Source organism: Cervus canadensis, chromosome 25, assembly GCF_019320065.1.
Source record: "Cervus canadensis isolate Bull #8, Minnesota chromosome 25, ASM1932006v1, whole genome shotgun sequence".
Classification (NCBI taxonomy): Eukaryota; Metazoa; Chordata; class Mammalia; order Artiodactyla; family Cervidae; genus Cervus; species Cervus canadensis.
In genome coordinates, this window is record NC_057410.1 from 21,854,991 (window position 1) to 21,868,441 (window position 13,451).

The 13,451-nt window shown below is 33.1% G+C and overlaps 1 protein-coding gene across 1 annotated transcript in view; it reads left to right on the forward strand.

The window, feature by feature from the left end:
- ARID2 (AT-rich interaction domain 2) overlaps positions 1–13,451 on the forward strand; it is a 180,215-nt gene that overhangs the window by 101,853 nt on the left and 64,911 nt on the right. Inside the window, exons 5-6 of the mRNA XM_043447439.1 lie at positions 1,161–1,379; positions 4,791–4,858. Coding sequence (XP_043303374.1) covers positions 1,161–1,379; positions 4,791–4,858 — 287 coding nt within the window. The remainder of the gene's footprint in view (positions 1–1,160; positions 1,380–4,790; positions 4,859–13,451) is intronic.

Consider the following 13,451-nt stretch of genomic DNA (forward strand, 5'->3'; position numbering starts at 1 on the left):
AAGACATTGTTGAGAAAATGAAAAGGGAAACCACTCACTATCTGGGAGAAAATATTTACAAAACAAATATTAGATAAGTGGCTCATATTCAGAATATTTTAAACCGACAGTACCAAGTGCTGACAAGGATGCGCACAAGCACCAGGAACTCGCATCCGTCACTGGTGGGAAGACAAGATGTCACAGCTACTTGGGAAAGCTTTTACAGTTTCCTACAAACTTAAACATACACTTTGTATGACCCAGCAACCCAGGAGAAGTGAAGAAATACGTCTGCACTAAGTCCTGTATGTGAATGTTATCAGCAACTGTATTCAGAAGTGCTAAAAACTGGAAACAGTCCAGATGTTCTTCAGCTAGGGAATGGATAAACAAATTGTGTTATAGCCATAATATAACAATAAAGACATACAGCACATAGCAATAAAAAAAAAGAACCAATTACTGATACATACATTAAAATGGGTATCAACCTCAACAGCATTTTGCTAAATGAAAATAAATCAGACACAAAAATAAAAGTATTGTGTGATTCTGTTTATTTGGCATTTTGAAATAAAATTAAGTAGATCAATGGTTGTTTATGGATAGAGGGGGACAGATCAACTACTAAGGAGCATTAAGAAGCTTCTTTGGAATGATAGAAATACTCCCTTATCTCCATTGCAATTGTGGTTAAAAGACTTTCAGAACTCCTAGAACTGTAGAACTGAAAGCATGAACTTTACATTTTAATTAAATGTCAAAAAAATCTTACCTGAAAAAGTAGTAATCTTCCCAAAATAGGGTAAAGAAGGTAGGCAATGTGTTTTGAAACATGATGTTAAAAATTTCAAAGGAACCAGGCTTTCTGGCTTATGGTACTTAAAAAAATCAGAAAAAGTTCCTTGAAATGCAAGAATAAAAAGTGTAGATTAGGTAAATTAAAATAATGATACAATAGTTTGGCAGTGATATCAGAGTATATATGTATTTCTTGTATTTTAATACTTTTTGAGGAGTGTAATTTTCATGAGTTCAAAAACTTGGACTCTAAACTTCTATTCAGTTTGTATTTTATAAAAGAAAGCAAGCTTATCCTGTATTTAGAAGATATTAACCCAAAATGATTTCTAGTCCTTGATGAACTTAACAGTGTTATTGTTTTTTGTCTTTGTTAGATTATCTCCGTCAAAGTTATGGGCTATCTATGGACTTCAATTCGCCAAATGATTATAATAAACTGGTGCTTTCACTATTATCTGGACTCCCAAATGAAGTGGACTTTGCTATTAATGTATGCACTCTCCTGTCAAATGAAAGCAAACATGTCATGCAACTTGAAAAAGACCCTAAAATCATCACATTATTACTTGCTAATGCCGGGGTGTTTGACGACAGTAAGTTTTAGGCTTAATGTATTATATAATCATTCTCTTAAAGGTGTTTAGATTTTTTTGAAATGTTTTTAAGGAAAACATTAGTTTTTTAGTCAATATAAGGGAAACATTAGTTTATTAGTCAATATAATAGCATTCTTTATTTGCTTTTGTTACATTAAATGTATCATTTAAAATAATGAGTGTCTGGATTTTTTTAACCTTATGTATTTGAATAGATTAGATATTTTAAACTCAGAGCTTTTGAAATTAAAATGCTGCATTTTTCTTAGAATAAATGTGGGTTTGTTGATTTGAAATTGTTTGATACAAAATTCTGATAGAGAAAACTAGACCTGTAAGAAATAGTTTTCTGATGTCTATTTCTGCAGGTGTATAGTTAAAATTTTTAACTAAATAGTTTAGGTCAATGCAGTTGAAAATTGGCTGCATAATAATCAAAATAAGGATTATCAAATATTTCATAGTTTTTACTTGTAGGATTTTTTAGTTGTAGGTTTTTATAGATCAAGTTCTTTGTTTTCTGTGAAATTATCTCAAATCTGGATTACTCTTCAGACCAAATTGCATAATTCTGTAATTGGACTTTAAAAAACAGGTTTTGAAATTTTTTCCTGCTCATAGTTTCTGCTTTTAAAATATCTGTCAGCTGAATGTTATTGATAGAAAGTTTCTTCCTGCTTCTCAATCCTCCTTCTACCCCAACACCATTGTAACTTCTTTTGCCAGAAGTTTATTCTATTACTAGATTAAGGTATTGATCCATTTTGAAATTATTTTATCATATAGGAAATTATACAGAATAGTCTGCAAATATCTTGTAATATTTCATAGGTATATGAGTATTTTTGTTTGTATCTTTAAATGGGAGCATGTTTGCAAATGAGTTTATTTTTCTGTAATTTTCAAGCATACTTTTATTTGGGATTATCTAAATAGGATTCCCTTTTTCTTGTTATTGTTTTTGGCCGTGTCACGCAGTTCATGGGGTCTCAGTTCTCCAACCAGGGATTGAACCCAGGCCCTCAACAGTGAGAACAGAGTCCTAACCACTGGACTGCCAGGGAATTCCCTAAATAGGGTTCCTTAAAATCTGACATGTATTTATTTTATATGAAGACATTTTGAAATTAGACTAAGGTGAAATTAGTTTCTTAAACTTCTGAAACTATTCTTGGTTACATGGAGGAGGAACAAAGATCAGCAATTAATCAGTTTGTATTGTAACTGTGAAGATCTAACTTTTGTGGATTTCCACCTCACTTTTATTGTCTTTGCTTCCTAATATTTCATCTTGATCTTTTAAAGACATTTTTTAGCATTTAATACAGAATGGAGTTTAAAATTGGTTCATTTTGAGAAATCTTAAAATGAAGTTTTTAAAAAGAATAAATATTCTCAGACAATGATAATTTTGGTGAATTCTTACTGTTTAATCATTGGATAAGGATTTCATTTGTATATATGTGATAAACTGAGTTTACCAGTTTTAATGTGCTAAAGTGTGACATTCTTTAGCACTTTTATTTATCTCAGACTAAATTGTTATGTAGAGTAGCAATCATTAATAATTAATATTAGCAAGTGCTATTTGAGGAATATTTCTTTTATTTCAATAGTCAGAATTTAGAGTTCCAGAGTATATAGGGACTTTATGATAAAGACCATATACTTTTAAAAGAGTGGTTTTACATTATGAAAATATTAAGGGTATGTATGATTATGTATATATTTCATTAGGCTCTTGAGAGGTTTTGAATTTTTTTAGGCATGGAGTTTTAATTGAGAGAAAATATATATGCCACTTCTTTTGAATGTGTGGGATGTTTACACATGATATGTGTTTGGAGAAGTATAATAAAAATTCCATGTGACAAAAATTTAATTTTTCCTTCTTATATTTGTATTCGGTGTTCTTTTTCCATGGAGTTTTTCTTTGTAAGGTTTTCTTCAGGACAAACAAAATCTTGTCTTTCTTTAGAAGTGTATGGACTTAATTTTTCTGATTTAGCTGCTACAGATGTATACATTTGATGAAACTCTTCTTTAGGTCACTATAGTTAAATTTATTAAAAACATCACATCTACCCTTTATATCATGTTCTCATGATTCTAATATCAATATAATGTTAAACTGTTTCCATTCCTCATGCTTTTTAATATTTTTTTCAATGAAAAGTCTTATTCTTACCTAAGTATTTTACAAATTTTATTTTATGTAGTATGTAAATATTACTTGGCTTCCCTGGTGGCTCAGATGGTAAATAATCTGCCTGTAATGCAGGAGACCCGGTTTCAATCCCTGGGTCGGGAAGATCCCCTGGAGAAGGGAATGGCAACCCACTCCAGTATTCTTGCTTGGAGAATACCATGGACAGTGGAACCTGGCAGGCTACAGTCCATGGGGGCTCAAAGAGTAGGAGATGACTAAGTGACTGACACACACAATAGTAAGTAAATATTAGGTCTGTAATTAAAGGTGTAAAAAGACCACAAGCATTCAGTAAATCTTTTAAACAGAAAATAGATACATGTTATCCTTGTTATTAACACATCCATTAAGAAGGCTTTTATTTTTTTGAAGAATCAAATTCATAAAGCTAGTTTTTCTGTTAACAGTTGCCACTATGTAGTTTTCTTCTTCATTTGAAAACCAGTAGCTTTCATTATAGAATATAGATAATTATAGATCGTTGATGAAAGTACTTACCTGGTTTTTAAAGGGAGATGCCTATTGTGTCACAGTTTAGAAGTTTGTATTATATGACGTTACTGTCTAGTCCCTTAGCTGAGGAAGGGAGTTAGCAACATAGAGATGAAAAAAAAAAAACAGTGTAACATGTATCTGTATACCTCAACCTTTGTTGTGAGAGGCGGGGGGGTAGTGTGTTATTAAGAAGCTTTTGAAAATAGATGGTTTGAGTTTCCTCCTAAAGCAACTTTATCAAGAAATATAAATCAGCTATATGACTTAGAATGTTTTCCAAAGATTTATTCCTAAAGAATGCCTTGCCCATTAATATTTCAAATATAAATTATATAATTATCTTTGAAATGAATGAATATTTAAGACTATAAAAGTTTGGGAACCTAGTAGTAATAGCATCAGTTTGACTTTTTAATATTTTTTCTTCTACAAATGATAACTAATGCAGGGTAATTATTATTGTCTAACTGTTATGAAAGCCAGTTGTGTGTTTTTAGATTGTGACAAAAACTTTCTTTAAATTCTGTAATTTGAAAAACTATTTCAAGAGAAGTTATCATGACTTTCTATCATTTATTATGAAGCAATTTTTAATGAACAAGGTATCTTAAGGTGTATTTTTACTGTTTTTCCAAACCTACCTATTCAGGAACTAAGTGAAAGACGGAATTTCATATTACTGAATACGCTATTTATTCTTTTAGCTTTAGGATCCTTTTCTACTGTATTTGGAGAAGAATGGAAGGAGAAGACTGATAGAGATTTTGTTAAGGTAATTCATGTAAATTAAAATATTGAGCCATTGCATTATATGTAGCCAAGGGCCAAAGGTCAGTTAATTTAATATAAGAACTGTAATTAAGCTGAGTAAAATATATTTTAGAATAGCTAATAAACAAATGAAGTTTTCATTTTATCATATATTGATATCTGAGAATGATAAATATGTAACAGAAGCAATAAATCTGAGAATACTCAGACTAAGTAGCAGTTTGGGTAATTTGCTTAAGATTATTTTTCAGTTTACTTAATCATTCTTCAGCTGTGTAATATGCCACTTGATTTTTTTGTTAAGTTTAATTATAGTGACTGTGTTTTAATTTCTAGAAATTCTCAAATCTGTATATATACAAACACATACTTGATAGTGCTAATATCTAAGCCTCCTGTGACTCTGATTCTACTAATGCTGGCTCATGGTGAATTATTCCTTTGTGTTTTTTAATGTTGGTTTATCAATTTCAGCAGATATATTTATGTAGGATTTTTGTACAGATTGGCTGGAAAGTATTTCTTCCTTTCTCTGTTGCTTTTGCCAGTCACTTGAAATACTGATCAGAATGACTTTATATTAATTTTTTTATTGGAGATTTTTCTGATTACTCTGATAGTAAAAACATAGTCATGGGAATTGTGAAGCAGGCTAGTGGTGAAATACATTATGGATTGTTTTTAGCTCAGAGCTCAAGACAGTCCCTTTTGTCTCCGTTTCTTTGAGGGTATTAAACCTTCAAATTTCTCACCATGATATAGAGCTGCTTTTTTAATTCCCAGCTTTACAAGCTAACCCAAAGTTCTGTATTACCCCATCCACTGAAAGTCAACCCTCTTGATTGAAGTTAGGCAGATAATTTCTTTAACTCTAGAAAACTGGTCAGTAATTAGAAAACTGGTCAGTAAACATGCACAAAAAAAGTATATTAAAGTAACACATGCAGTCACAATGAGGATAGAGGTTGTCAGTATAATCACTAATCACATGAAATCAAGAAGACACAAATATGTTGAAGATGAACAGATGATCACGTCTGTTATATGTTTTCATTGATTTCTGGTATTTATATTTTATTCTACATACTGTGGAATATTGTATTCTTTGGGTTTAATTCTCTTCACTTTTTCTAGTTTCTTGAGCTGGTGCTTGGAGTTACTGATTTTTGTTTCTATTTTTTTCTAATATATATATTTAAAGTCATAAAATTCCATCCAAGCACACTTTAACTTTGTACTTCCAATATTGATAATTTCATATCATTATTATAACTCATTTTAAAATATCTTCTAATGTCCATGTTTTTCTCTTTAAGAAAATGGATTATTTAGAAGGGAATTTTCTTAATTTCCAAAAATGTATGAAAAACTTTCTAATTTCCTTTTTTTTACTAATATCTAACTGAATTTCAGTATGTTTAGAGAGACTGTTCTGCTTAGTTTTTAATCTTTGAAATGTTTTCACCCATTACTTTGTAGCTTAGCATTGATGTTTGTACTTTGCAGATACAGTTTTACACCTTGAAGGTTTGTGGCAACCCTGTGTTGAATAAGTTTATCAATGCCATTTTTCCAATAGCATGTTCATTTCATGTGTCTGTGCCCATTTTGATAATTCTCTCATTATTTCAAACTTTTTAATTATTTTTTTTCTTATTGGGTTTGCCGAAAGATTCATTTTGTTTTTTTCTGTACAGTGGCTCTAGTAGTGCTTAGTTGTCTTTAACTTTGTTTGAAACAATTTTGGTAGATTGTATTGTGATAGCTGTCATACTGGCATGCATTAAAGAAAGCTTAACAAAACTGGTGAATTTTTGTATAACCATTTTAATATTGAAGATGGAAGAGAAAACCAACATTTTTGGCATGTGATGCTTTATTACTTCAAGAAAGGTAAAAATGCAACACAAACACAAAAAAAGATTTGTGCAATGTACTAACTGAACATGTTAGAAGTGGTTCGTGAAGTTTCCTTCTACAGATTTCTCACTGGGCGATGTTCCTCAGTTGGGTAGACCATTTGAAGTTGATAGCGATCAAATCAAGACATTAATTGAGAACAGTCAGTGCTATACCATGCGGGAAATAGCCGACATACTCAAAAGATCTAAATCAAGCATTGAAAGTCATTTGCACCAGCTTGGTTGTTTTCATTGGTTAAGTGAATAAAATCTTCTTGATGATATTTCTGGATGCGATTCTCTGCTTAAATATAATGAAAACATTCCATTTTTAAAGCACATTGTCACAGGTGATGAAAAGTGAATATGGCAAAATAATGTGGAACAGAAGAGAATGTGGGGCAAAGCAAAATGAACCACCACCAACTATATGGAAGACTGGTCTTCATCAAGAGAAGGTTATGTTGTGTATATGCTGGGATTGGAAGGGAGACCTCTATTATCAGCTCCTTCTGGAAAACCAAACTATTGATTCTAACAAGTACTACTCAACTAGACCAACGGAAAGCAGCACTTCACAAAAATTGTCCAGATTAGTCAACAGAAAACACAAAATCTTCCATCTGGATAATGCAAGAACATGTGTTTCTTTGATAACCAGGCAAAAACTGTTATAGCTTGGCTAGGACATTAATTCATCTGCCATATTCATCAGACATTGCACCTTTGGATTTCCATTTATTTCCGTCTTTACAGATTCCCTTAATGGAAAAAATTTCTCCAGTGGAAAAATTTCCTCGAAGACTGTAAAAGGCACCTGAAACAGTTCTTTGCTCAAAAAAGATAAAAAGTTTTGAGAAGATGCAATTATGCAATTACCTGAAAAGTGACAGAATTTAGTAGAACAAAATGGTAAATACGTTGTTCAATAAAGTTCATGGTAAAAATGAAAAATGTGTCTTTTATTTTTACTTAAAAACTGAAGGGACTTTTTGGCTAATCCATTATTATAGTAGTTTTGGTCATGTATGATCTTTGATTTTGCTACTATAGACTTACTGAAGGTTCAGATGATGGTTAGCCTTTTGTTTTTTAGCATTATTTCCTAATCAAAGGAGATCCAACCCGTCCATTCTAAAGGAAATCAGTCCTGAATATTCTTTGGAAGGACTGATGCTGAAGCTGAAACTCCAATACTTTGGCCACCTGATGCGAAGAACTGACTCATTGGAAAAGACCCTGATGCTGGGAAAGATTGAAGGCGGGAGGAGAAGGGGTCGAGAGGATAAGATGGTTGAATGGCATCACTGACTCAATGGACCTGAGTTTGGGTAAACTCCGGGAGCTGGTGATGGACAGGGAGGCCTGGCGTGCTGCAGTCCATGGGGTTGCAAAGAGTTGGACACAACTGAGTGACTGAACTGACTGACTGACACTTTTTTTGAGCATAATGCTATTGTACACTTAATAGACTATAGTAGAGTATAAACATAAATATAGGCACTGGGAAACCAAAATGTTTGTTTGGGTTGACTCACTTTTTTATGATATTTAGTTTATCGTGGTGGTCTGAAACTGAACCTGCAATATCGCCAATGTATGACCTGTATTCTGAAGTTGTTAGGTGTAAGTGTCTACATAAGTCACTCAAGCCAATACAGTTAATCATTTAAAAAAAATTTTTTTTATTGGAGTATAGTTGATTTACAGTGTTATGTTAGTTTTAGGTGTATAGTTGAGTGAATCATTTTTACATATACATGTATCCATTCTTTTTTACATTCTTTTCTCATATAGGTTATTACAGAATATTGAGTAGAATTCCCTGTGCTATTCAGTAGATCCTTATTAATTATCTATTTTTATCAAAATACATAAAAATAATAGTGTGTATACATTAATCCCAGTCTCCTAATTTATCCCCTCCACCCTGCTTGCAACGTTGGTAACCATAAGTTTGTTTTCTTTATTTGTGACTCTGTTTTGTAAATACGTTCATCTGCACCATTTTTTTTAAGATACCACATATAAGCAATACCATATGATATGTCTTTGTCTTACCTCACTTAGTATGATAATCTGTAGGTCCAGCTATGTTGCTGCAAATGACATTTCATTCTTTTTTATGGCTGAGTAATATTCCTGTGTATGTGTATATACCATATATTTATGCATCCTTTGTTGACGGACATTTAGGTTGCTTCCATGTCTTTGCTATTGTAAATGCTGCTCCAGTGAGCATTGGAGTACATGTATCTTTTTGAATTATGGCAACAGCATCTGATATTTATATTTCCAGGGCAGTACTGGCTGTTTCATCTGTTTATTTCTTCATTTATGAAGATAAATATGTTAAAAGCACCCAGTTTGATTGTGGAATATTCTTAAAGAGATAACAGTACCAGACCACCTTACCTGTCTACTGAAAAGCCTGTGTGCAGGTCAAGAAGCAATAGTTAGAACTGGACGTGGAACAATTGACTGGTTCAAATCAAAACTGTTGAACTAGTAGGACAAGGTTCATGGATGTATGAATCTTGGGAATGGAGTATGACAAGGTTCTATATCGTCATCCTGCTTATTTAACTTATATGCAGAGTACATCATGTGAAATGCCAGGTTGAGTGAATCACAAGCTGGAATCAAGATTGCTAGGGGAAGTAACAACATCAAATATACAGATGATACCATTCTAATGGCAGAAAGTAAAGAGAAACTAAAGAGCCTCTTGAAGATGAAAGAGGAGGGTGAAAAAGCTGGCTTAAAATTCAACATTCAAAAAATGAAGATCATGGGATCCAGTCCCATCACTTCATGGCAAATAGAAGGGGAAGAAACTGGAAGCAGTGTCAGATTTTATTTTCTTGGGTTCCAAAATCACTGCAGATGGTGACTGCAGCCGTGAAATTCAAAAATGCTTACTTCTTGGAAGAAAAGCTATGACAAACCTACCTACTATATTAAAAAGCAAAGACATTACTTTGCTTACTGAGAAAGGTCCATATAGTCAAGGCCATGGTTTTTCCAGTAGTCATGTGCAGATGTGAGAGTTGGACCATAAAGAAGGCTGAGTGCCACAAAATTGATGCTTTCAAATTGTGGTGCTGGGGAAGATTCTTGAGAGTCCTGTGGACAGCAAGATCATACCAGTCAATCCTAAAGGAAATAAATTCTGATTATTCATTGGAAGGTCTGATGTTGAAACTGAAGCTCCAGTACTTTGGCCACTTGATGTGAAGAGCCTATTCATTGGAAAAGACCCTGATACTGGGAAAACTGACGGCAAGAGGAGAAGAGGGTGGAAGAGGGTGAGATGGTTAGTTAGCATCACTGACTTCATGGACATGAGTTTGGGCAAACTCCAGGAGATGGTGAAGAACAGTGAGGCCTGACGTGCTGCAGTCCATGGTGTCACAAAGAGTCAAACATGACCTAGCGACTGAACAACAACCTCTTTGATTATGGCAACACAATCATGATATTTGTATTTCCACACCAATACTGACTGTTTCACCTGTTTATTTCTTTATTTATGAAGAGAAATGTGTTAAAAGCACATGTTTTGATTGAGGATGTATTTCTTTATAGTTTATCAGGTGGCCAAAATATTGGAGCTTCAGCTTTAGCATCAGATATTAATACAACTGTGTGTGTGTGTGTATCAGCTTCCTTTTGGTTGATATTTATATGTTCTTACTTTATATTCAACCTTTTTTATCTTTATATTTTAGATCAGTTTTTTTGGTAAATAACATATATTTGGGCTTTTTTTTTTTTGCTTCCCTGGTGGCTGAGACAGTAAAGAATCTGCCTTCAATATAGGAGACCTGGGTTTGATCCCTGGGTCGGGAAGATCCCCTGGTGAAGGGAATGGCTACCCACTCCAGTATTCTTGCCTAGAGAATTCCATGGACAGAGGAGGCCTGGCGGGCTACAGTCCATGTGGGTCACAAAGAGTTGGACACAACTGAGTAACTGACACTTTCACTGGACCTTTTACCTCTTAGTTGGAAAAACTTTGATTTTAAAATTAGTGTACTTATTCCATCTACTTTAAGTATAATTTTGATACATAATTATGTTTAAATTTACCATGTTCTGAATGGGTTTCTAAATGTCTTGCCTGTTTGGTTTTCTTTTCTGTCCTTCACCTTTCTTACTTTTTTTAAATTGATTGGACTGAGTATTGTTTATTTTTCACTATTGTGCCCACATAGATTTTATATACACTTATTCTGTTTTCTTATTGATCATATTAGCAATATTTTAATCCTTACTAATTTTAGTGACTAAATAATAGTAACAATTTAATAAATTAGTACTTACCTCATTTTTTATTTATATACAACTTTTGTTGGGCAATGTTGCTTTTTCAGGTTTCTTAAATAGAATCTTAGACCATTGATTTTAGATTTTTTATCTTGTATCAATATATAAAGCTGTCAATTACCTCTATAAACAACTTTAAATATTTTCCCACAATTTTTATGTTGTCATTATCATTTAGTTCATTGTATCTATTTCCCTTGTGATTTCTTCTTTGACTCATGAGTTATATAGAAATGTTTTATTTCTGTTTTCAAACTACCTTTTATTGTTATCATTTACTGTCATTATTATTACTGCTTTTTAATTGCATTCCATTTTGTCAGAGAACATCCCATATGATTTCATTCTTTTTTAATCAAGACTTGTTTTATAGTTCAGCCTACATTCTTTCAGTTATAGTTCAGAACATTCTTTCTGGTGAATGTTTTATGCACACTTGAATGTTTTTTGGATGTAATATTTGTTGATAACAATTAAGTAAAGAGTGTTGACAGTGTTGTTCAATATTTCTGTATCATTGATGTTTTTCTATATAACTTCTATGATTTCTTGAGAGTTGAATGTTGAAATCATCAACTATACGCCCTGTCAGTGTTTGTATCTCCTATCGGTTCTGTTAGTTTTTGCTTCATGTATTTTGAACTCCAATTTTTAGTGGCATGTACATTTAGGATTATTATTTTTGCTTGGGTTTATTTAACTTTTTTTTTTCTTTTTCATGAAATTTGGAATGCTTTTGGCAATTATTTGTTCAATTTTTTTTATTTCCCCTCCTGCCTTTTAGGAATTGTTCTACAAGCCACTGTGGCTCTGTTCCTTGATTTAAGGCCTTTTCGTTTTCTGTGTATGGATAGTTTGTATTGTTATTTTTTTTTCTGTTTTCTAATTAAGCCCATCTAATCATATTTTTTTATTTCAGATATTGTTTTTCAGCGACATTCCATTTGACTTTTTTATATTGTCCCACATTTCCCTTAATTATGTTCAAATTTTCCTTTAAGTTGTGGAGCATATTTAATGATAGTTGTTTGAAAGTTTTTATCTCCTAGTTTTATTATTTTGGGGGGGCTTCCCTGGTGGCTCAGAGGTTAAAGTGTCTACCTACAATGTGGGAGACCTGGTGGCAACCCACTCCAGTATTCTTGCCTGGAGAATCCCATGGACGGAGGAGCCTGGTGGGCTACAGTCCACGGGGTTGCAAAGAGTCGAGCATGGCTGAGGGACTTAACTTTCCTTATTATTTCTGGGTCTTTTTTTGGTTAAAACACATTTGCCTTAGTTACGTGTCATGTTTCCTACTTCCTTTGTGTGTGTGCTCAGTTGTTCAGTCATGTCCGACTCTTTGTAACCCCATTGACTGTAGCCTGCCAGGCTCCTCTGTCCATGGAATTTTCTAGGCAAGCATACAGGGTTTCCATTTTCTACCCTAGCTGATCTTTCCAATAAAGGGACAAACCTGCATCTCACGTTTCCTACACTGGCATGCGGATTCTTTACCACACAACACCTGGGAAGCCCATACTTGCTTTGTACATACTGTAATTTTTCAATTAGATATAGATATTGAAATACTACATTGTTTAGTGTCTAGTTTTTGGTGTCTTTCTCAAATGTTGAACATTGTTCTGGTATACTTTTAATTAATATATGGGTATTTGTTATGACAAATACAGGACTTGTTCAATTGTTAAGTCATGTCCGACTCTTTGTGACCCTATGAACTGCAGCATAACTGGCTGCCCTGTCTTTCACTGTCTCCCAGAATTTGCTCAAACTAATGTCCATTGAGTCAGTGATGCTATCTAACCATCACAGCACTAGTTTTATCTTTATTCTTAAAGGGTGGACTTATTTGGAGCTCAATTAGCTGGGTATATGGGTGGGTGTGTCTGTGTATACACACATATGTATGTATATGGGGGAGCCGAGGGGGAGAGAATTTATCTTCTCAGTTTAGTAATTGCTATGGTCTTTTGGGTTTATTATCTCCGTTCCTTTATGTAGAAAGAGTGTCTATGTAAATGTATGGGGCAGTCATTGGGCTCACCTCATTTGCCTGTCATATTTCAGTGATTACAGTTTTACATTGCTTTCTTGTCCAGTTTCTTTTAAACACACTTGTTTTATACATGTTGGTTTATGATGGGATGACTACTGCAGTACCGTTATGACCTGAACAAAATTTTCTTCCAAGCATTTTTCATAGATTTTAATTTTATGTTTATTTTTACCCATAAGACTTTTTAAAGTATTTTATTTATTCAGCATTTATTTTTATTCAAATCACGTCTACCTTTTCATGCATTTTTTTCCCCCAGTGCGGGTTTGCAGATGACATTTTTCTGTTTTCATTTGTCAGAAAAT